Here is a 24,965-nt window from a genome sequence, read left to right as displayed (position 1 = left end):
TGAAAATAAAAACTAACAGCTCTATTTGCGCACTTTTTACAGTTCTATCACGATAGCCTTAGGTTTTTTGACAGCTCGTCAACGCGACTAAAAAGCGACAATTTCGTAGTTCAGCAGCTGGCCACGGCTTCTAGAGAGCGAAACACGTCAAAGTGACGCAGATAGAAACACCCTAGGGGTGGGGAGGGGTTCTATGCCTTCTGCGGGAAGCAAAGTATTACATGTAAATCCCCTCTGGTATCCCAAAGGGAAGAACGCTAATTGGTCCCAGTTGACGCTGGTTTTTTTCAAGCCACTAGGCTCCGAGCTCACGACGTACATCTCTGACGTCTCCTCTAAGTTCTGAAGTAATTCTCGTTAGACGATTGTTTCTACCTGCGACAAAGAAGTCTTCTTTTCGTTGTTTTGATAGTCGTTTTTACCACCAATAGAATTCGAGTTTGCCAGGCCATTTTGATGATCCATGTTAACATTAGAATCTATAGAGTTGTACATTGTATCAGGAAACTTTGCCGTTCCATATTTCCGTTTTCTCTTTCTCTGTTTTCCCTCCCCTTTATTCTTTTGAGATTTCTTTCCGACACAGTTGAGTATGCTTTTCGTCTTTGTCTCGTTTTTCTCTGTTTCCTTTTGCTCTTCAATTTCTCCTTCTTCCTCTTCTTCGTCCATGTTTGATTGCCTGCCATTTTCTTTAGAGTAGTAGTAAGCGAAGTTAGACACTATGACAGGGACAGGGAGAGCAATAGCCAACACACCTGTGATGGCACAGAAACACCCAACTAGCTTTCCACCTGCAAAGTACAGTTAGAAAATAAACAGGGTCAGTACGGCATGCTCGCAGATATCTGTACCCGCCATTTTGCAACAGGTTCAACATAAACATGGCGCTGCAAACGCATGCGGTCAGTGTTTGAAAATTAAGAACCTCGTGCAAATAATTACCCTAAAAATTATTCCTGAAATACTCAGACAAAGCTTCTCCCCCCCCCCCCCAAAGAGCTTTTCCATATTTTTAAATGTAAACTTAAATAAAACTTAAATATGTTTGAAACAGGAGCCATAATGACTACAGGTTTGAAAGTAATGCAGATCAGAATGTTTAATTAGAGTGCTTTTTTATACAATATATCTCTAAAAGTTTTAAAGTCGTTATTTGTCAGCTCATTTTCAGACAGATATATTGAGAGATGTCGAGGCGCTGGTCAGCGTGCACTCCCTCTTTTAAGCTTTCCATAGATTTGTTCTTGTATTAGTGTATTGAGGGCAAGACAAAGTTATAGAACACTAGAAACACCACTGCACAATACCTGCACTGGTCTCTGGGTCGTCAATCGAGCATTTTTTACCTCATAAACTTGAAATTGATGTAACTGACTAATAATTCAACGAGGTACTCGGGGTCACTGTATGCCCACCTTGCAGCAAAAATTATTATCAATTATTGGATGAGGTTTTTGTGATATTCCAGATATCACAAAAACCGAGTCTAACTATTGTGAACATTGTTTTAAAGAAAATAACGACAAACGATTTCAAGACTTTGTCTAGTGCTAATTCCTTTTTTGCCGTCCGGCTCCTGAATGTTTTTCTCCTCAAGGTATTCGTAGAACAGTTCCTTTGCAGCTTTTGTCGATGTCTTTGTATTTTCCGAGTCTTACATGCGTAATAGTCCAGAAAAGTTTGCTCGGTTGAAGAAGCGAATCGACGAGCCATGTTTTTATTTCGCTGTGTGCAAGATGCCACTCACCCGCACACGTGAACCTGAAATTGCTCTGGTAATCATGCATTGCGCGCACAACCTACAGATTATTCACTAATCTGCCTTGGCTAGCAGATTATCGAATAATCTGTATAGTACGTTGCGCTGATTCCCAGAATTATTATACATTACAGTCACTATCTGTCTTCTCATTGGCTAAGAGCCTACAATTAATTCCGAGAATTAGTGCAACCTACAGATCAGTGAATAACCTGCTAGCAGATTATTCACTAATCTGTAGGTTGAGCGCGCAATGCATGATTTCCGAGAGCAATGTGGGACACATCTGACAGCGAAGGAAATTCATAGTTTGTCGATTCGCTTCTTCAACCGCGCAAAAAATTGACCTAAATTGAAAAATTGCTGGACAATTAATTCTCGTAAAATGACCGACAACGATTGCGAAGGAACTATTCCACGAATACCTTGAGGGAAAGGCATTCAGAAGCAAGACGACAAGTTGGATTAAGTAGAAGTGTTGTAATCGTTTTGTCCTTATTTTTTTCCAGAAAAACAGTGTATAATAAAACAATTATTAAATTCGGTTTTCATGATATCCGGAATAATCAAGATCTCGGTAAGAGTTATCAGCCTCAGCCGATAACGCTTACCTCGACCTTGATTATTCCGGATATCACAAAAACCTCATCCAAAAATTGTTTAATTTATTAACTGTAGGCTCTCAGCCAATGAGAAGACGGATAGTGACTAGAATATATAAAAATCAGAATAATTGGCCTTGAAGCTTGGGGTCAAGGTTAGGTATCTATCCACAGCAGCCAAATGGGCAAATATCCAGCAACTTTTCCATTCACTCTAAATTTTTCATACAAAATCTTACACTTTCACGGTAGTGAATTTAAGACAATCAGCCTTTCTAATTTCGTCATGCTTTTTCCAGTTTTACTTTCTATTGCTTTGATATCCCTGAAATTAAAGGGTCGCCTGTCTCGTTCCCTCCCTCCCCAGTCCCCCCACCTCCCTACCCCCCCCCCCCCCAATCCACGACACAGGGTTGGCAGACTGTTTATACGTAGATTGAGAAGACGTATGCAAGAACCAAAGAACAAAATATTAACAAGTCAAGCATAGTTTTGTTCAGTGTACCTCACCTCTTTTAATAACTGATTTAGAACACATGCAAGTATTATTAATAATTTCGTTAAGTTTCGCTTCTGTTCTAAGCCATTCTTTTTTTCTTTTTGAACAAAAGTCTGTCAATATGATATAAAGGACTGTCAGGCATAATAAATCAAGATTACACAAACAAAAAGGCCAAACGTTCCAACTATTTGTCCAGAAAGTACTGAAATTATCTGTGCTGCAAATGTCCGATACTAAAAATCCTCGAACCTTAGTTAACCAGTGAGAATTGAATCCAAATTACTGGTGGTTGTTTTTGGTGGTAAATTTAGCGGTTTATGGCCGGTTTATTTGCTTAATTACATAAGTCCTTTGATGTGGTTGAAAAGACACAAACGACGGTACTAGCAAGAAACTTTGTCTGTCCTTAGGAAACGATCGAAAAATAAAAACACGTCTGTATGGTGCTTTTAAAAACAGCCCCTGTTTTTGAAATGAAATTCACAAATAACCTTGCTTGTTTGGATGCGACAGGTTTTAACAATACGCCAGTTTTCAACGCCTTTTTTCAATTGCATTAGAATAAAAACAAACACTCTTCCTCAAAAGAAAAAAATCTTTTGTAAGTGTATGAAGTCCACTTTAGCCTTTCCAACATTAATGTTGGTGTAAAATGTTTCACCAACTATACAACACTCGCGAAAAAGGCGACTTAAAGAGCCATGTTTCACGATGTAAATGGAATGCTACTCGAAATTTTAAATCCTGCTGTTTTGTGGGCAAAATAGCTGAGATTTTAAGTAAATAATGCATTGTTGCGAGAACGTTCCAAGAGCACCAGGTCGAACCTTTTAGATGAAAACTGAGATAGTTGAAATTTCGTGACAAAACAAACGAAGCGTGATGTTTTGTTTCCGTTCAAAATCGACTTCGTATTTAAAGAACAGCGCTTCGTAAGTTGCAATTTTAAGTTCAGATCATTTTTTCCGGAGGTTTTATCTTTTATGTTTGTCTTGTGAGTGTACTTAAATGAAAATCATTTCGAATTAGCTAACAGACATAAACAAAGGATTTAAACAACGGGTTATTCATAGATAATATTATATCTATTGAATTTTGATAATGTTATTACTGGTGTTTCTTGTTGATTCAAGACTCGACAGTAGCTTATAATAATCAATTCCGACAGTCAGTTTAAATTTAATAATGCCCAACGTTGTCCAACCCAAATATAAAAAGTAAATATTTAAAACTGTAAGCTTGTACAGTACATACCTAAAGTCTTGGGTGTTATGTCTCCATAGCCCACTGTGGTCATTGTAATTATGGCCCACCAGAATGAATGTGGAATGCTCAGGAAATCATTTCCATCTTCATTGCTGATTTCTGCGTAATAAACAGCACTGGAGAACAAAACAACACCCATACAAAGGAAGAAAAACAGAAGGCCTAATTCTCGTAAACTTGCCTTGAGTGTATGTCCAAGTATTTGAAGTCCTCGCGAGTAACGCGACAGTTTAAAAATTCGGAATACCCGCACAAGTCTTACGGAGCGAAGAACAGCGAGCGATGACACATTTCCCGAGTCCTCCATGGGCAAAGTTATATAGAACGGTATTATAGACACAATGTCGATAATGTTTAAAACCGAGATGAAAAATTTCCACTTGTTTGGGCTAAACACAAAGCGAATCACATACTCGAACGTAAACCAGGTAATGCAAAATGCTTCAGTCACAAAGAACGGGTTGTCTGTTTTCTTTTTTGACGGGACGGCCTTCGTCGTATCGTTCGTTTTTTGAGGTGGCTGTTCTTGAAACTGCGGCAAAGTCTCCACACAGAAAAGAACTATTGATAAGATGATAATACACACAGACCAAATCGCGATTCCACGCGCGAAATTTGACGTATCTGGATGCTCGAACAGCTCCCAGACTTTTCTCTGTATTTTGTTCTTTGGTAAAGGTCGTTTAGTTTCCTCGACGGGCTCTTCTAAACCATCCCCAGCTTGAAGTAAAGCCTTTGCTCCGAGATCAAAGAAGCGAACATCGCTAATAAATACCTTACGAGGGATGTTAGGTGGTCGTATTAGAATTCCACATGTTTGATAGTAAGCTAGTATCGACTCGAAACAAATACGGTTTCGGTCAAAAAAATATTCACCGTTGACAGGATCATAAAAGTCCTTCCTTCTTTCTTTGTCTCCAAGAAGTGATTCAGGAAATGATTCAAGCGTCTTTTCGTACGTCTCGTATCGCTGCCCAGAAATATTTATTACAATCCTTGGTCCTCTGTTTGTGTCGTTGGTGCCGGCCCTGCAACGCAGCGAGCTACCCCTGTTCGCGAATGTTGCAAGTTCAGTCTCGTTTTTGTTGGAATCTCTGCCCAAACTGAGAAGTCCATCCATCTCTTGCTTGTCTGCGATGCTCTAAATCTGTGTTTGTAACACTCGCATTCCTTTAGAAGCCAAAAGTCATTTCAAATTCATGAGTTCGCTTCAGTGGATTAATAAAAAACATTTGTTTCAATGCACTGCGCACTAGCCTCCTGCAGTTAACATTGTTCTGGAGCTCTATGGAGTGCTCCTTTTTATCTTGTCCATGTCTGGTTTATCACTAGTGAACATCGTTTCTACAGGAGAAATCGATGTCCTTTTCGCTGACTTGCGGTTCACCTCGCTAAGGACCTCAAATCTGAATAAATCATTACGATCTAATTATGTCACAGTAATTGATATTCCAAAGATGAAATCAATGTTGTACCGTGAATACTTGAGGATGTTCATGGTTTAGCTGTGACGGCAAACTTTGCATATTCTTTTCTATTCTGAGCTTGTTCTGTTGAAGCTTCGATACTGACTTGGTAGCACGTTTATAATGTAGAAAACTCAAGCTCAGTTCTTCACATTAAACACCAGATCATTTACAATACAAACTGTTAACACGCATGAAATAAAACTATAAAAACAAACAATTTTTCTAGGCTATGTGTTATATCAATAAATCTCGGCAATAAAAAAATGTAAATTTCGAAAGAAAAATCTCTTTTGGGTGAATCCTTGCCATCTTTTGATATAAAAAGAAATTGAACGTGTGCATGGTGAAAGATAGAGGAGCGTGGATTTAAAATGACAGTTTTGCCTACAGACTCTGTCGACATAGAGCCGATGTTGTGTGAATGAAATCAACGTTAACACTTTAGCACATTAGGAAGAGCTTAAACTTTTCAGCTTTTATCGGTGTTTTATTTGCCATGCAGACATTTAAAGCCAACCTGCAAAATTGCGTTTTAATTCAGAGTTTGTGTCAAAGTGTGTGACACGGCAGGATAAGAAATCCAAAGGTTACCTTTTAAATCGGCAGAAAAATGTGAACTTTGATAACTTCATTAGGAACCTGTTTCGTAGTTTGGATTTTTTTCAAACCTGCTAAAGCCTGCTTGATATGTCCGTGGTTTCTGCAATTTCAAATGTTGCTATGACACAAATAACAAAACTATGCCACGACAGGACAAAGATTTTATCCAAACAAACAAAATTTAGAAGTTGTAACTGGTTAGAGCAACGTAACTTCAAAACAGATTGAAAGATTGAAAACAGTTCAACAAGGTTCACTGGTTTCCCCTGTCTGTCTTCAGTTATGTTCGTCTCTTAAAAACTTCATCAATTTGTGACAGATATCCAAATTTCTCTCAGCTCCGTGTAAAGAAATGGACGAAATCCTTCAAAGTACGTCGAAAGTGCGACAGTTTAAAGACCAAAACTGCTGGCATTTTGGCAAAAGACCTGAATAAACAACTTGGCTATCAGCTATATCTTTATAATATAATTTTCATTGACTTGACATTTCCCGAGATGTCAAGAGTAAATGTCAGACATCAATGCTATCAGCACGCCATTTAGTTGTTTGTGAGCAAATCACTAGTGCATGCAGTGGACTTCAAATATAAGACCCATGTAACACTTCACGGGCATTATACATTTAATACTACCACAACAACATCTAACAAACAGTTGACTAATCGATATCGTACAATTTTACTAAATTGAAAACAGTTTGTGACCTAAGCGAGTCTTTCATCTTTGTAAAAAATATCTGTCATATCTGGATGATCAATCTTGTCAAGGCTTTTAGTCCTGCAATCCATAAAGAAGGGACACAAAAAACATGGACTTCACTGAAATTAAACATGATAAAAAATTTTAAGCCTCAAGAACATTCCAACTTTTTTAGCTGACTACTGGACAATTCTTCTTAAACTTCTTCCACGATCCAGCACTGTCACAAAGCCATTCAAAAATTAAATTTGACGTCATTTGAAAGACAACTTACTGTTCAAAGTAATATTTCAAAAAAAACTAAACTAGGAGTCTTTTTACAATGTAGAAGAGCCGCCATAGTGGTTTCTTGCCAGCTTTTGAAGTTGTTCAAGGAAGATGAACGTAAGAACAGTGTGGGGTCCAAGACGGAAATAGTAAGGTGTAAATCCTTTCCACAGCGAGAAAAGCCCTTCTTGTCGAATAACTCTCACGAACACATCCTAACAAACAAACAAAAATTACAAAAAAACATGAAGCATACGGGATTGTTTGCGAATCACATTCTTATCCACAAACTAGAACAGAACTCTTGGGACGCATTGTACACATCCTAACAACAGAAAGAAAAAAGGTAGCATAGAGTATGCAGAACTTAGACAACTTAGTCTTGGGACAATTATTATTGGGCGCTAAAAGCCGGGTGCTTTTTGTATTGGTACCCACACTAAAACAAGGGCGTGTTGGTCTCTACAGCACATAGAGCATGCCAGAGAGGAAGAGAAAAACTAGAAACTTTCTCGTGTTTGCTGCAACTTTTTTGATAATGACAATTTTTAAAGAACCACTTGAATTCCTTTGAAATTCGAAAAAACAGTAACGAACTCCGCGACGCGATATCAAAGAATGCCTAAGCTTACGAATTTCTCCCGTCTTACAGTTGTCTCATTTTAGACGACTGGGTACGAGTCAGAGGTTGAGCAGCTTAGTTGTGTTTAGGACGTCACGTGACAAGTAACACAACGCTCAGGACGAAAATAAATGCAACAATGTTACGTTTTAGAAATGAATCAATGAGGCAGTAAGCTTTGGTAGGCCAGCTGGTTACTAGGCAACAACACTTAGCAGTGGCAGTTTTTGTGGGAAATGGCGCCACTCGGTAAAAGGATAGACCAACTGTAAGAAATACTGACAGTATTTGCATGGCAGGTTTCCAAAATTTAAAAATTGGAAATGATATCATACCGTACTGGAATGTATCTGTTCTAGAAACTGTGCAGTCGCGTTTATAACTTTTTGTTATATTTGCCTGTAAAACACTAAGTCCGTAAATTTACTACAAACAATCTTCACCCCTCAAATTGGGCCAGATGAAAGTTTTGCCTAGTCCTTAATAAATTCACTCAGTAAAAATTTGTACATTTTGAGTGTTTAAATTTTACGTAAATTATTTGACATCGAACTCCGTTTTTTCATACAATAACTGTATAACGCGCCATGTTCGTATCCCTAGCACACTGCGTACAGGTGAAAAAGGATGATTGGGAAAGAATTCAAGGCATTAGCGAAGGTTTCATATGAGGTTGGTTGGCTGCTCGAGACTGGACTGAATAGAGATCGGCGGTGATAAGAGGAATGGTCAGGATGATGATGACGTCATTGTAGTGTGGTTGCAAGTCGTGTGTTACCGCTCCCTTGTGGGGTCAAGGGCAAAAGGACACTCTACTAGGGAGCCTGTTCGCAAGAATGTGGGTTAAGATGGGTTAGAAGACGTGCACCACATTTTAAACCAATAACAGACCTTAGAAAAACGCAAAAAAGTAAACACAACGAACAGTCAATTTAAAAACTCTATTCTGTGCGTAAGTATCCAATCTTATATTAGAACTAAGAGTTGAGTTATTTAAATATTTTATCTTATCTTACGTTATGATTAGTATTTCCGCATGCATTTCATCATATATCAGGACTAAATTGTCTATTAAAGAAATACTGTTTGTTGCCGGGAATTTTTCGTTTTGGAGTAAAAACCCGCTTTTACTTTGAATGTCACTCATCGCCATTTGTTTTCCGCCCTCTTTTACAGTTTGACTGCATTTGAAAACAGTGACTCAAGAAACTTTTCATCAAACTAAGCTAAGAGTGTTTTACAGGCTGGTAGAGCCGCCATAGTGGTTTCTTGCCAGCCTTTGAAGTTGTTCAAGGAAGATGAACGTAAGAACAGTGTGGGGTCCGATACGGAAATAGTAAGGTGTAAATCCTTTCCACAGCGCGAATACACCTTCTTGACGAATAACTCTCACGAAAACATCCTAACAAACAGAAAGAGAAAGACAGCATCAACCAAAAATACGCTTTCCAACGACTCTGTGCTTGTGTTTTAGCAACTATCTGTTGATCACACATTGATCTCTAGAATTGTGTTTTTTCGCTAAAAATAATAATCACTCAAAAACCGAACATTTTAAGCAAGCTCTGATTGAACAAAATGCCATGCCATATGTCAAACTTCGTGGAAATACAGTTTTATATACGCAATAAGCTCCATGTTAAAGCTTGTTAACACTACTCAGATTGCAATAACTTTCAACCACAACACAGAGAAACAAACATTTCATTAACACGCGCTCTGACTGGTCAGTAAACGTTGACGTTGTGTTTGTGTAAAACTAAGTAAACACTCGAGTGGATTTAGAGAACTTCAAGTACTTGTGTAAAGAGCAGAGTAGGAAAACAACATAACGTAAAACAAAACAAAAGAAACAAGAATATGGCTAAGATTGGTTGTGTGAGAGGGGAGGGGAGGGGAAAGGGAAACGGTGACAACGGACTACAGACGGGAGGATTTTAAGACATGTGTTCTATCATACTACCATCACAAGCTGAAGATGGTGTGTAGTCGAAATTGTTTTACGTGGTGTGAGAAGGTTAAGTATGGATGCAACAAGAAGGTTTCAAAAAATAAGTTTGAAGCAAGAGCATTTAGCTGCACGTGTGTAGTGTATAGTTACTTTATCTTAAAGTCCTTAATAAAACAGCTTTATTACTCTGGAGATTCTCTAGTAACTGAATGACTACCAGTCATATAGGTCCCAATTCTGCTACTTACAAACTGGTCTTAAAATCGACCAAACCGGCCCCATTATGTTGCAAAAAAGAGTGTAGTGTGGATGATACAGATTACGTTTCCATAAAGGGGCAAAGGGGGGGGGGGGGTAATGGATTGAACCTCTCCCCCTTACTGGCCTTTTTTCTTTGTTACAAGACATTTTAAAAGCACTTTGCCCTCAGTAGATATCCCGAAGCTTGCTCTACAAGACAGGATGGTTACCTATTGATGAACACATCACAGATTAAGAAACTAGCATCCACCCCATCCTTGTGCGTCCACAAAGTAAACAAGGATCGTCATCAAATACACTTACCACTGCTCCGCGATATTCAGGCTTTCCATCAATAATCTTCATGTTTTGAATCCTAAACAATATGTTGGACAAGATAATTGGTCATAGGTCGAAAATTATAAGTTGTAGATAAACGAGCTCTCACTATAATTAGTTAGAGAAAGCCTGCAAAATGGTGTACCCACCCCACCCACCCATGTGAAAAAAGCCTTCCAATATTACACACAAAAATCCTTCCAGTAGTAGACTTCCCAAATATAAGCCCTTGAGTTCATATTTGGTTTTCACTCTTACAGAACATTCAAATTTCTTTCGATGCCAAAGCCCCTATCTATTGGTTTTGTTTAGTATTTTATGTCACTGTAATATGTCAGAGACTTTTGAATGTTTATCTGAGGGTTGTAGAACTTGTTTTGGGGGTTTACATAATTTGTTTGTGTTCACTGGCCTATCAGTTTTCAGACACTAAGTCCTTTCCAAATAATTAGCACGACCATAATCGATAAACCCCTGCGAAAATAAGCCCACTAAAAAACCTTTTGAAAAAATAAGTCGGAGCCTTATTATCACAATTTTACGGTACATTCTGTTTCAGTACTTAAGCTTGTAATTCTACTGGTCCTCTAGTGTATCAGTTGCTATTGTTTTAGGCCGGGGCTAGGAGCATTGTTCTTATTGTTTGTTTTATTGTTCTCTCAAAGGGTAGCGAGCCATTAATGTGAGACCTTGCAACAGCTGCTACCCGACCCTGTTTCACGTATGTCTCAACCAGTTCTTGGAGTAAGTATCTAATGCTGTTTTTACTATAATACTTATACTAACCTAGTCTTGGCAATGTCTACAGGCATTGAAGCTATTGTAGTTGCTAAACCGCTGATCATACTTGCTCCAAAGTGGCATAGCAGATTATCCTTAAAATAACCTACAAATAAAAAGGTTCTTATTAACATTACCCACTTAACGTCATTAATTTTATTATTATTTATTTATTTATTTATTTATTTATTTTTACGTTGCATTTGAATATATGTACCGGTATGTAGATATTTGCGCCTTATTTAACAATTGACTCATGCTTTAGCCTGCACTATTGAGTTGTGGATGCACGTGGGAAGTTTGGAGAGCACAAAAGAAGCAAAAGAGTTGCGCAAGGCGATAGCCGAGAGCTATTCTAGCTTCTTGAGTCACGCATTAGAGAAGAGACCGGGCGTTCAGCACTGCTGCGCCAAGGCTGTGGAACAACCTGCCACTGAGCATCCGAAAATCAGCATCAGAAGACATTTTTAAGAAGAACCTAAAAACTTATCTTTTTAAAGAAGCCTATGACATTTAATTTTTATTTCTTATACACGTTTACTTTAGGTCCAGTTAAATAATCATGATATTTTTAATTTTAAATTTTTAACTTTTAAAACTTCACTCTCTGCATGTATAGATATTTTAGCTCAATAGATTAATTTAGTTAGGTATTTTTATATTTTATTTTTATATTTTAGCATAGTGATTGTAAAGCGCTATGAAAGACTAGCTAAATAACGCTATAGAAATGATTATTATTATTACTTGGGTCACGCATGACTTGATTTAATGTAATTGACCTTTGTGGTTACATTGCTTTTGCTTTCAGGGCAGTCTTCATAAAAACCAATCTATTTCTTTCAAACTAAATAAATATACATGAATTAACTGTTGTCTGCTTTGACAAGACACTGAAATGAAATTTAAGAATCTTACAAGTATGCAAGGCAGCGAGATGTGCCAGGCAAAATGCGGGGCAAAGCAGCGAGGCATGTAAGGCAGAAATCCTCCAGTCCCAATAAAAAGGCTAACCGCAAGCTACCTACACTAACTGCAGGCTAACCGGAGTGTTTTTTGGGTAACCGGAGTGCCATTTAGGCTAACCGAAGTGCCATTTAGGCTAACCGAAGTGCTGTTTAGGCTAACCAGAATGGCTCACATGCCTCGCTGCCACGCACTTTGTGACCACCCACATTTTACCAGTTCCATACTGATGACGTATATCTACAGCGTGCATTCTTTTAGGACTAACTGATCATGGCTGATGCTCGGTTTGAACTCTTGTGACTAAAACCAATCAGAGACACTGCATGGCTCTCTTTAGAGCTACCTAATCAGTATGGCATTTTTCGCAAGTCTGTTTACTCTGATGGCCGTCTGAACCTTAGCTTTTCAGGAAAAGATTTAATATCAAGTGCTAAAACATCAAAAAATTAATGTTATGGCCACCTTTTTTGGCAGCCTCTGCAAACACAACTAATAAAGAACACTTGAAAAAGAGGAAGACAAGCAAATAAAAAACAATTTATTAATGGCATGATGTTGATCACAATACAAGTGCTGTGTGATTGCACTGAGGATATTTAGTACTGACCTGTAGAAAGCAAGCCTTGTTTAGCTTGAGAGTATGTAGCTAGTTGTGCTGCATTCACAACAATTGCTCGAGTAACAGTTGGACCACACCCCTACAAAAGAAGGAGAAAATTAACAATGTAACGCTTAGGTGCTTACACCTATGAAACTAATCACAAGGTAGCCAACGTACTTCACTAGTGTTTAAAATCGAAAGATGCATTATTACTCAGGCTACACAGTTATAGTTTTGATTTGTTCAGCTCAGAACTGTAATTATGATTACTTTCTTTAAGGAATTTTGACTTTAACAGTAATCCAACATTAAACCACCATTGTAGGCTTTAAAGACAGATACTGTCTCACTTCCCCTTAGCGGACACCCTTGATGCCATAAAAGTCTCCCCTAAGAGGTGGTGTCCATGGCTAGGACTGGTCATTACTAAGTGCCCACTAACAGGAGATGCATAAATACTCTCACTTAGTTCAATTGCATTTCTATTGAACTTTTCTTACCCTCCAAAGAGTAAGAACTCCTTCTTCCTTGGCTATTCTATATAAGGCATTGAACACATTTTTGTATCTGCGTTGTTGTTCGACAGGAAGCCTGAGGAAAAGTAACAGCGACATCAGTGTGGCAATGCATTATGGATCACTTTAAAAGTTGCATTTAAAAAATAATATGGAATGGTTCTACTACAAAAAAATCACCAAATGAATGCATTGTCAGTAGTAACAAAACCAGACAGGTAATGAACATAAAGATCGAGTCTACTCTTCTGTTAAATGAAATGAAACATCAGAACTAACATTAACAGCAATGACAGTTACACTAATAACATATGAAAACACTTCTAATAAAAACAATTGACATATGCAAGTCTTTGCCATGGAAGTTGTGGAACTTTGAAAGCTACTTTAGAATGGTGGATGCATCAGGGTACAACAACCATGTTTCATACACTTTACATGATTTTATCTTTTTCTCAAACAGTATTTATTATAAGGACATTTCAAGGATAATTCAGCAATATTCACAGACTTGTATTCCTCATTCAGGATCACACATAAAATTTTTCTGTGCAGGGTGGGATGTGGGAAGGAAAGGGAACAAAATTCCAAAAACCTCATTAAAGTTGAGATTACTTTCTAGGTACTTAAAATAATAATCACTTAAATCTGGTATCAGCTCTATCCATGTCCACTACCACCCCTGCCACACTTTTGTGGCAATGTTGCTTTGGTTTCCTGTAGTCAAAAACACTAAGTGAACTGAGCTTAAGGTATTGTGTCAATAATGAGTTTGCTGACCTTCCATCTGAAGTCATTCTTATGAGAGAAATCTCTGCAGGTGTACCAATAAATGAACCTATAGCTCCTGCTGTCATTCCTGTGTCCGAGAAAAAAATGAAAATTTTTTATCTGCTCAGTAAAAGGAAATTTTTAATTTAATTGATTAACTTTACTTAGACACCGTTGGGTTTAAGGCTAGAAGCTTTTGGGGCTGTGTTTTCCCGATCCAACTGGAATTTGGAAGTGTAAGTTTTTGTGGAGGGAAGAAAACCAACGAACCTGAAGAAAACCTTTGGAGCAAGGAGGAGAACCAACAACAAACTCAACCCCACTAAAGCCTGCAATATATTCTGGGCTTATGTGTTGGCCAGCATTCTGTTGATATGTGCTGTGTCACTGAATGACAGTAGATTTACTGTACAACTGCACAGCGTACCTGTAAGTATTTATTGCTTTGACAGGTTCGTTTTTAAAATGCATTTTTGAAAAGGAAAACATTAATAAGCGATTTCTTAGAATTTTTAAAGCTTGACAGAAGAACCCTGAAATAATACAATGTAAAATCATAAAAATTGAGGTGATTTAGCAAAATTTGTCCAGGTTATATACAATGAAGTCTTCTCTTTCAATAGAACACGACTATTTTTAATATGCCACGGTGAGATTTTTTGTAATGACCTCAAACAAGTTGGCAAACAGTTTATGTTCACTCAAAAAATTTTCATGATGATCCTTACCAAGATTTTACAAAATAGCAACTTCTAAATTTTGCTCTTTGAACTTTTCTTCTATCATTCTGTCTGCCTCAATATGCCGAAATATTGAGGAAATCAAACAGATGATTTAATTGCAACTTGCAGAAAAACTGTTGATTTGCAGGTAGAAAGGAAAAAATGAACCAATAAACAAACAAGCAAACATAAACAAACAACACACGAACCTAGAGCACATTTCTTGAGAAAAGAGGGTGGACTTCCATCAGGACTAAACAGAGAATAAAACAACCAAAATTAAAACAAATTATTCATGAAAATACCATAACGTTAGGGTAAAGTGATAACTTTGAATCATTTACTCTGGGTGCCTTAGAACTTAGCCTGCGAATGCAGATGTATTAACGGCTGTCTTTTTTTCCGCCAGTGGAGAGAAACCACAGCCAGAAGTACGTCTGCATTCACAGGCTACTTAGAACTGTGTCAGTTACAAATTGCAGACTTCAAAGATGCTGATTATTTTGTAACAATACATCTTTCAAATTGTTATTTGAATGCCTACTTCTAATAAATCAAGTGCTTCAAATTTGCACCACAAGAAGTCATTCATAAAAATGTTCGGGTTGTGCCAGGCATGTTAAAAAATTCGAATTAATATGTTGACACTGGCTAAAAATATTGTTTTTGGATGTTTCGGCCACTACTGTTGCCTTCTTCAGCAAGATAAAAATGCAAATGTTCAACGGCGTCCTGTTAAAATATGTAACGAATGTGTGATACAACTAAATGAACTTTCCGAGTGCAACAAAAGTCTCTAGAGCATTCTTAATGAGTCTATGAATTTTTAATGCTATTGTAAACGTTTGGTAGCGCTATGTGTTCGTTTATAGCGTTCCTATCTCGCACAGAATGCCAAGCTTCAAGAATTAGTTGTTGTTTCCACACCGTTGACCTGTCAACAATTTCGACGCTCTCCAAATCTATTTGATGGTCCTTAAGCATATTGTTTTGCCCCCCGGCCTCTCCTGTCTCCCCCCCCGCCCCAAATGTTTACAGCATTAAAAATTCATAGACTCATTAAGAATGCTCTAGAGACTTTTGTTGCACTCGGAAAGTTCATTTAGTTTCTATCACACATTCGTCACATATTTTAACAGGACGCCGTTGAACATTTGCATTTTTATCTTGCTGAAGAAGGCAACAGTAGTGGCCGAAACGTCCAAAAACAATATTTTTAGCCAGTGTCAACTTATTAATTCGAATTTTTTAAGTCATTCATAAGATCACAACATAACACTTTGGTTAATCTTCATTATAACATTTTGTGTTTTCAGTATCAAAACTAAAATTTTCTGATAACAAAAGATTGATGTAACATAACAATTTATTTGACAGGTCTGCAACTATTCTAATTTAGTAACCCGGGGCCTGGGGCAAGACTGGAGAGAGAGTAAGGTGAAGGGCTGAGGGGAGGGAGGGGAGGGAGGGGAGGGAGCTGGTGAGTCAACAAAGAGAGGAGTAGAGGGAGGGTAAGGGTGAGTGGTGAAACGTGTGAGGGCAAGTGAAAAAAGCTAAGAGAGAATGACATTGATTGAAAGGAATTGGTTCTGCTACCTTAAAAAGAAACAAATGTGAACCAGCATTTTAATACTTTAAATTATGAAGTTAGTACTGAAATACTTTTCTATCTTTATAACATTTCCATAAGCTAACAGCCAATTGACCAAGGAAGCATTGTCAATATGCATTTTCAATTCAAAGATGTCTATGCAGGCATGTTAAGGGATGGGGGAGGGAGAGAATGATCCCCCCCCCCCCCAACTTTATAGACCTGCAATTCTCTCTCATCCACCCCCTAATACATCTGCTATGCAGGCGACACAATTCATGTGACTGGAATTATTGAAAAAACAAACAAAACACTAACCTCTTAAAATGATCCATTAATGAAGTGTAGACACCCAGTCGTGTTGTTGTATATGTTGCCTGTCTAAATAGACCAGCTGATAGTCTACAAAGAAAAAATAACTAAATGATCAATGCACTTGGAAAGAAAGAAACCACTAACAGCCTCACAATAATAACAGTTCAACAATCAAACAAACTAACCCATTATAGACACCAAAAAATCCTTCCTGTCTCAGAATAGAGGCTATTGCATGTAAACTGCTTTTGTGAGCTTTTGCAGCACCTCCAACACCTTAACAAAGGCAAATAATTGTACACTAATGAGTTCTATCTCATTAAATACTGTACTGTGCCTCTTCAACAGCATTAATAATCTATAGCAACAAAATTATCAGCTAGATTAGTTACTAACCCAGCTGGTAATTAGTAATAATTATGTTGATATCTACATTAAAACCATGTTTCTAGAACAGAGCTTTGTACAATGCACTGTCTAACAAAATTACAGGCATCTAATCAGCTGAAAAAAATACACAATATAATTCAAAATCATTCATAGCCATCACAGGTAATCTTACTCCCAGGCTACTCTTGTCAACAATTTGCTGGGTGAACAGGGATGGAAATTAAACAAAATCTTAAGTTGCCAAAAACTTATGGTTGACTAATGCAAATGTTAGTCGCCAGATTGTAATAATAAGAAGTCAACAAAAAATCGTAATAGAACTAAGCATTATTATATTTTTTAATATTTTATTATTTATTTTGTTATTCTGGTTGCATTTCTGGGATCGATCAAACTTTTTTCCCTTCAAATGACCAACAACATGATAATATAAAGAAAAAATACTGAACGCCTATGTAAATAATCCTACCACAAGCTGCTAATGCAAACAAAGTTACCGGTAAGTATAATGTTTGAGGAGCTAAGTTTGTAGGTTATATGACCCAGAAACTTTATTGTAAGTCAATATTATACCAAGTGATCAAAAATCAAACATAGCAAATAACCGATCTGATGTTTGTTTACAGTAAATATAGGCACCTAAGAGCAGGTTACCACTCTTCATAAAAAAGTAATTGCAAGACTACTCACCACTCATCTGCATCCTGTTTTTGACTAGATCTAGCGGCTGTACAAACACAGTGGCACCCATACTAACAATAACACAGAAAAAGCGTTAGTGCACAGTAATGCAGAATACATAACAAAACCTGACTCGTCCCCAGTCGTCTCTCAGTCTCCTATTAATATTAACGTGAGAAGCACGGTTGGGGAGCCCGAGGGTAACAAATCATCTATAAAAAAAATTGAGACCCTAATATAATAAAATGCAGTCAAAAGTTCATGATATACGGTAATTTAACGCCTGCGTCGCACATGGAGGTTGGGTGCTAAGGAACCTGGGGGCTGGAGCTGCCGACCCCAAACCCAGGTAGCAAGAACACCCCGAAAGCCTGAGTCTGAGTCTGAGTCTGACCATCATCTTCTTCGTGAGTATTAACAAATTTCTATTGTAGAAAAATAAATAATAAATGGAAGAGAACTTTGCTAGTACTCGTGATAATATAATTACTACCATTTGCATTCATCCATGTAGCGTGACGAATTTAACACACAGTCTTTCTTTTAAAACCTCAAGGGTTTTGTCTGTTATGTGTCAATTTCGACCAATGAAACGTTTGCGGTCAGGTCGCAAAATTGACAACATTTTCAAATTGGTGTTTTTTTCACAAGCTATCAATACTTTCAAGATTTGCCCACTTTCTTCGATGAAAGTCTGCTCAGAAAATATTATTACAATGGAGAGGAGAAAAGATGATAAGTTTGGAAAGAATTGATTTGTCCAAAGTGACACGTTTTCAGATAAAACCATTAACATTTTAAAAGTAAAACTAAGCGTTAATTCATGAATCACGCTTCATGGATAAATGCAAATGGTAGTATTTCTGATATTGTAAGGAATTTTGAGGCAAAATCAAGGCCTTCATGCTTCTAAATGTATACCCTTCTATTTTGGTGGAGTAAACCCGAGGACTGAGAAGCTAAAAAACCCATACCCCTTATGGCACACACCTATATAAACCATATATTATTATAAGAGGACGCCCCTCCCCAGGGGATAACTCACAACAAATCCTTTTCACTGATTTTCAGTACATTTAAGGACGGTGCCTCCTATTGTTACTGCGCATTTGTTCTGCGCTTCACGCAATGCTTTGATCACACAAGGTGCACGCGCTTGTGATTAATTTGCTCGCCCAAAATGATGAATTCAACTACGCGACCAAGCGCGCGGCTAAAAAGCAAGAAAGTTTTCTGCTGCGACGAAATCCAGTTTATGGATAATACTGAGCCAGGAACAGTGGGAAGAGCGAAAGAGCAACATATCAGTAACCATTGACCCCTAACTTCTCTAAATGGCTCATATTAACAGTTAAAAACAAATCGCTAAGAGCTCAAATGTAGCCCGAAAACTGCTAACTACATATGGCGTAGTGCACGCGTAAGAAATTGCGTGAGATGAAAATATTTAACTCGCTAGGTAGGGGATAAGAAAAATGTAACAGACCCAAAAGTGATTTCGTAGAAACTTGAAAAGAACTCGTATAACTTTGAAAAATGCGTGGTGACCTCTACTTTTTATTTTATAAAATGGAAGTGGTAAGTCTATAGAGCACATGTTTAATTCTTCACTAAGTGAAAAGGAATTACCGGTAAGGCTGATTTTCTGGTCTTGCAAGTGAGAGCTGTTAGAGTCAAGAATTGCTCAAACGCAATTATTTGTTTATAAAAACGTGGATCACACAGTTTTGAAGACATTATTTGCTAGTTATTTTAAAGATTGTTATATTTAATGTTGATTTTGTTCATGAAAAACCAATTTGAAATGGAATTTGCAAGAAAATTTTATTTACTTTTACATATTTTAAAAAATGCCACGTCAGCACTATTTTCCAGTTTTCAAACCTAATTATCTCGAAAATTTGCGTGGCTACTCCCAATTTTCTTTTTGGATTTTAATAACCCATGGTAACATCTACATTAATTTTCTTGCATAGTCATCGGCCGGGCAAAAATACCCGGTTATTAGTAGGCACTGTCCTTAACTGATGCAAAATTTACTTTATTAAAACAACACTACTTTTATTGATTATTTATTACAAAGCAATAAGCCACACTTTCCTGGATGTGGTTTCTGTAAATATTGCATTATTCCTCGCGAAGACGAAGACGAAAAAAAAGAACGCAGGAGCGTAGCGAAGGGTATATAATTTTGTCCCTCAAAGGGCTCAGCTAGGCTAGGATGAAATCTCGTGTTTTCACTGCTAGGAGGTTTACGGTCCTATATATATCCATTTGTGAGCTTGGTGTCTGGCGGAAATGACGTCACACGGCCGCGCGCTGGTGGCCTAAAATTGGTGTGAGCGTCGAACTTCAAATCAAGGATCTTCGGCGACTGAGAGGCGGGGGTTCAAATCCGGCTAAGGTTTTTTTTTTTTTCCTTAATTTTTGTGGGTTTCGAATCCTGAGCCTTTCATTTTTATCGTTTTTCTTTTCGTGATTAAAAATAACACGATAACTAAAATTTCACATAATACTCCCTCACACGCCTATTCAGGCTATAAACTTCTTTCATGGCCATCAGGGGCGCGCGGGCGGAGTTATGGGTTCAAATCCTCCTGCCGTTCGTTCTTTTTTTTTTTTTAATGCCCTGAAAGGTAAATGTCCAAAATGCGAATATCCAATAATTTGTCGATGATTTTGAAAATAGCCTGCGCTTACCAATGCTTTATACCTCTTTACGAACCAGAAAGAGCCGCCATTTTCAAAGCATCTGGAGTAAGACTCTGGTCTTTGATACCTGAAGGAGTGTCGCGGCCATGTCCTTTACTAGGCAACAATAACAAATCACCGGTTAAAACCGGTTATCACTGCCTTAATGTTCATAACACCCACCTCCCTCCCCAACCCAGAGTTTTCGCCAAGCCCACTTCTGCGAGTCACGTATTACTAGTAATCACTAATAAGAATCAGATCTTCAAATTTAATCAGATAGGACAAAATAAGACATCAAATTCAAGTAAAGCAATTCTTCATCCTTACACGTAGTCAAGCTAGTGCCGCCATATTGGGAAGCAGGGAAGAAGCAGGGCTTTACTAGTACAATAATAGTACATAGGTTTTTGACCAATCAAAGTGCACGTAGTATCCCAGTTATTTTATAAATGATGATGATGATGATGATGATTGACGATGACGATGATGAAAACAATCTTTACACAGGGGGTTCACATCACAAGAACACAAGGAATACACAAGGTGTATTCGGTGAGCCCTCTCAGAAAATTATTGCAATTACTGAACAACGTAAAGTCATTAGTTAAGTTAACATGTTTTGTATGCCGTAATTGACAGTCTTACAAGTTGTCTCGAAAAAAAAGTATATAAGCAACTGTCTGAAAACGTCTGGAGTTTCTTTTAACATGTAATCTCATTTTTTTTTCTTTTTTTCAAACGAGCAGCTTATACATATATGTACTGATATAAAAAATAATCACTCGTTCCAAAATTATATCTCTATACCACATGCCTCACTCAAGACATAACAAAATGTGAAAAATTCACTTGGGATGAGAAAACAAAAGCCACGTATGCAAACAAATCCATAAACAAGAATAATTAAAGATGTATAATCAACCTTCAACGTCTGCGACCTCGTGAAAAGACCGGCGCCTTATTAGCTGGACTGATTGCCAATATTCAATACTCACCCAGCAGATCCTCCCATAATAAACCTCGCATAGTTTGGAATATAACCTAACTTCTTCTCACTCATGATAATGCCTCTGTGAAGTCTTGAATGAGCTGAACTGGCTCACGGAATCAATATAAAGCAACGCGAAGAATTTTCGGATTTTCGGATGAAATTACTATGCCTGGGTTACAACCGCTGACCGCGAATTTCGCTTCAAATGTTCTTTCTTTTTCTCTCCATTCATTTTTGTTCCATTCGGCGTTCCATTCATTTTTGTCCAGTTTTACGTACATTTCTAAAATAATTAATTTGAAACTGACAATTTGCCAACAAGCTGATAGGTAACGCTGTAACATTGTGTACAAACAAATATAAATAAAGTTGCTTTACCTTTTCTTTCGTTATACTTGAACCGAGGTTGAACCAGGCCAGGAACTTGGTTAAGAAAATTTTATCTCGGATTTCTTCAATTGAACCCAGTTTGATTTTAAAAACTAAAAGAACAAGACTGGAATAACTCACTAAATTGAACTAGTAGTATACTAAATTTTTGTCGGATTTCAAAATGTATATATGGCACCTTAATACGGACACCAAGGGGACATGGCAAAGTGTCAGTAAACAAGTAACACCGCATAAATATTGCGTTGCAACTTGCAAGAAAAGTACAACTTTCCTCTATTTTTGCAACGTTTGGAAACAATCTACTGCGTGTGTTATGCCAATCGCAACTTGCAACACAATTTAATTAAAATGAGCCAATGATAGCGCGTCCTTTTCTCGTAGACGGATTTCAAGATGATGATAATATTTCTAAGACTTCTAACGTTGATGTTTCAAAAATTTGTTTTTTCTTCAACCCCTTCTCTTCCTTGACCTCCTAGAATCCCATTCAAATTCGGGTATATACCCGCCTTAATGCAAAAGAGGAGTTACCAAAGTTAATGAATATGAATTGATCCAATAATTGATCGTCTAATACGACCTTAAATATCAGGCTAGAATGGACATTGGACTTCCGGTGTGTTCGTCGATTCATTCACTGAAAAGACTTTGAGCCCAGGCACTCGCTCTCCGTTTCCCTGCTGAAGTGCTTTCTATGGGGGGGGGGGGGGGTGTTTACATGGGAACCGTTTACATGATACCGGCGCGACCTTCATTCCGGCGCGAGTCCGAGATGAATAAATGGCACGCAATGCATGCAGAAGCGATAACGTTTCACAAAGGGTTTTAATATTTTCAGAAAATTTGTCAAAAATTAACGCAAATAAAGGTTCAGTGAAACCCCGCTTTACGGTACCCGGCTTATACGGACAGTTTTGTTTGTCCATACATTTTTGCTTACATTAGCCTTCTTAATATGGACACCAGTTAATAACGGACAGCGGACACTATTTTCTGTGACCCAAGTGAAACGCTCTTATAAAAAGTTAACCTCGCTTTATGGACACTTTTCGGTCACTGCTTATATTTTCTTTGCACGGTAAATTTTTCTATTTGTAACCATTGTGTGCTTATTGTACCCCGTTAGAAAAATGAAAACTTTCTACACGCTCTGCGTTTTATTCTAGTTGCGTTACATGGTAGCGTGACTTTCGATCTACGATAAACATTGTTTTTAAATGCTGATTTTAAATGGAGAACACGGCGCCAGAAAGAAGAAATATTTTTCATGCGTTTCGGGGTTGCTGCCCCTTCTTCAGTGGAAAAAATTGAGCTGGCATTCTAATTTTTCCATTGAAAAAGGGGCAGTAACCCCGAAACGAATGCACCTAGAATGCAACATATTTCTTCCATCTGGCGCATTGTTCTTGTTTACACAGGCCAATTGTACAGATGTTTGTTCACTGAATCTAATAGAATTTGTCAAATATAATTTGTCTGTTTCGTTTATATCTTTTATTAGTTCTTTCTAACTTCCCAGGAGCATTTTGCTTTGTGTATTTCTTGGCGATTTCTTGTTGTGCTAAACTTGATCTTTGTTCTTTCTGTAGTTAGTTTCCAGTCTTATTCGGTCGTTCGATCGGGGCAGAACAGATCAAAGTTCTCCGACATAAAGCGTTGACTACGTCATCGCTTAAAAACTCATATCGATATCGTGTTTACATAATCCGTTTTTACTGTGAGTTTTATACTGCCAGGAATATGAAACGACCAGTCATCAGCAAGTCATATCACGTCTACATAACACTGGAATGAATTTCCTTCCGGGAGTGAAAATCTTACTACGTTACCGCTCACAGTAACCGGGGTGAACTCGCACCGGTATGAATCTTAATATCTTCGTTTTTTCGCGGTGATCTTCGCGTCTTCGATTTCTTCGGAAACACCCATAGAGAGGTTCACATTTTTGGTGGTATCATGTAAACGAACACAGAGCCACAAGAGGGAAACAGGATGAACTCGCACCGGTATGAAAGTGAGGTGCTTTCTATTAGCCCAAAATTTTCGGAAATTTTGGTCGGAAGGCAAACGGAAAAGTTCGTTTCGGTTCGGTCCAGGGGGGCCTGAGTCCGGTCCGACCGGAATATTTGGTGCTATGGAGGTGGTCCGTTCGAATTACATGTAAAAAAATACCGTTCCGTATCGGTACATTGCTACCTTGGGTACCAGATTTTTCCCCGCGCGCGGCGGAATACTTTTCGGCAGTCGAAGGCCGTCGCCACGAGCAGCGAAGCTGCGAGGGAAAACGCGGGTCGCAATAGAAGGGATCATGAATGCCCCATGAATGGCCCCTCAAAACTGTGCTCGAAATGTTCGCAAAATTTTAGTGGGTGCTCGTTTACTCGTGCTCGAATATTGGCTCGAATCTAAGTGTTCGCAGACCAACACCGTAAACCGCGCTAGAACTGACCGATGGTACTGACCCAGGGTAGTAGCTGGTAGTACATTGCCTCAGTACATGGTAGCTTCTGGTTTATACACTGGGGATCGGGATGGAGCGACCGTTCGCCGGGTTGGACCAGTCGGGCAAACCATTTTACAACGGTTTGCCCGACTGGTCGGTCTGTGGAAATGGAAAGCACCCCTGGAAAGACGAGCGGCAATCAACTGTTGTGAGTCCGGCCTGTGCTTTAGGGGATTAAAATTAATAACCGGAAATAAACTCAAGGGTCGCTGGTCACGTTGCCCACTGTCTGAACGGAATGTAAGAATTACTTTTGTTTAACTACACTATTAAATTAATCAATAGTGTATTGAGTTCTGTTGGAAACTTGCCCTGTGTCGCGAGAGCCACTGTGACAGTAAATACGATATTTACCATGTTCATGATCCAGGTCCCATATTATGCGCCATTGACGTGACACTAAAAAGGATCGCTGGTCATGAAACAGTGATTCCGTGATTTCCAGAGCCCACACAATTTAAAAGCTTAAATCCCAATTCATCCCAAAATAGCTACATACAGGGTTTTGCGTGTTCACTAACAAGACCGAGGCAGGATAAAAAGATGGCGGTACCGATAAAGACCATAATCCTTAATTGATGAAATCAAAATAACTTCAGTTGTTTCCATTTTGGGTAATAAAGCGAATTTAAAAATGATATTTTCATTTTCCTACCACGCAATTAAATCTGTAATTAAACCATCTGTCGGAATTTCACAGCAACACGCAAAATCTTTGCCGAAAGGAGCCG

At 38.1% G+C, this 24,965-nt stretch overlaps 2 protein-coding genes across 3 annotated transcripts; both read right to left on the bottom strand.

Annotated features, from left to right (window-relative positions):
* Positions 1-261: 261 nt before the first annotated feature.
* Positions 262-6,657, bottom strand: LOC144657138 (potassium voltage-gated channel subfamily A member 2-like). Its single transcript, XM_078517447.1, has 2 exons — positions 4,118-6,657; positions 262-791 (listed from the first exon to the last, which is right to left on the bottom strand). The coding sequence occupies exons 1-2, from the start codon at positions 5,247-5,249 to the stop codon at positions 358-360; spliced, it is 1,566 nt and encodes a 521-aa protein (XP_078373573.1). The 5' UTR covers positions 5,250-6,657; the 3' UTR covers positions 262-357.
* Positions 6,658-6,804: 147 nt separating this feature from the next.
* LOC144657161 (mitochondrial 2-oxoglutarate/malate carrier protein-like) lies at positions 6,805-21,480 on the bottom strand. 2 transcript variants are annotated; one of them, XM_078517471.1, is made up of 11 exons: positions 21,343-21,480; positions 17,663-17,724; positions 16,768-16,858; positions 16,586-16,669; positions 14,886-14,929; positions 13,964-14,042; positions 13,169-13,259; positions 12,675-12,765; positions 11,105-11,204; positions 10,304-10,355; positions 6,805-7,381 (listed from the first exon to the last, which is right to left on the bottom strand). In XM_078517471.1, the coding sequence occupies exons 1-11, from the start codon at positions 21,405-21,407 to the stop codon at positions 7,217-7,219; spliced, it is 924 nt and encodes a 307-aa protein (XP_078373597.1). In that variant the 5' UTR covers positions 21,408-21,480; the 3' UTR covers positions 6,805-7,216. The 2 variants fall into 2 exon arrangements, with proteins under 2 accessions (XP_078373597.1, XP_078373596.1); XM_078517470.1 differs by lacking the exon at positions 6,805-7,381 and adding an exon at positions 8,715-9,190.
* Between the last annotated feature and the right edge of the window lie 3,485 nt (positions 21,481-24,965).

Source organism: Oculina patagonica, chromosome 6 (assembly GCF_052425735.1).
Source record: "Oculina patagonica isolate OP01 chromosome 6, crgOcupat, whole genome shotgun sequence".
NCBI classification, from domain to species: Eukaryota; Metazoa; Cnidaria; class Anthozoa; order Scleractinia; family Oculinidae; genus Oculina; species Oculina patagonica.
The sequence above is the reverse complement of the archived record's forward strand: the minus strand, read 5'-3'. Positions and strand labels throughout refer to the sequence as shown.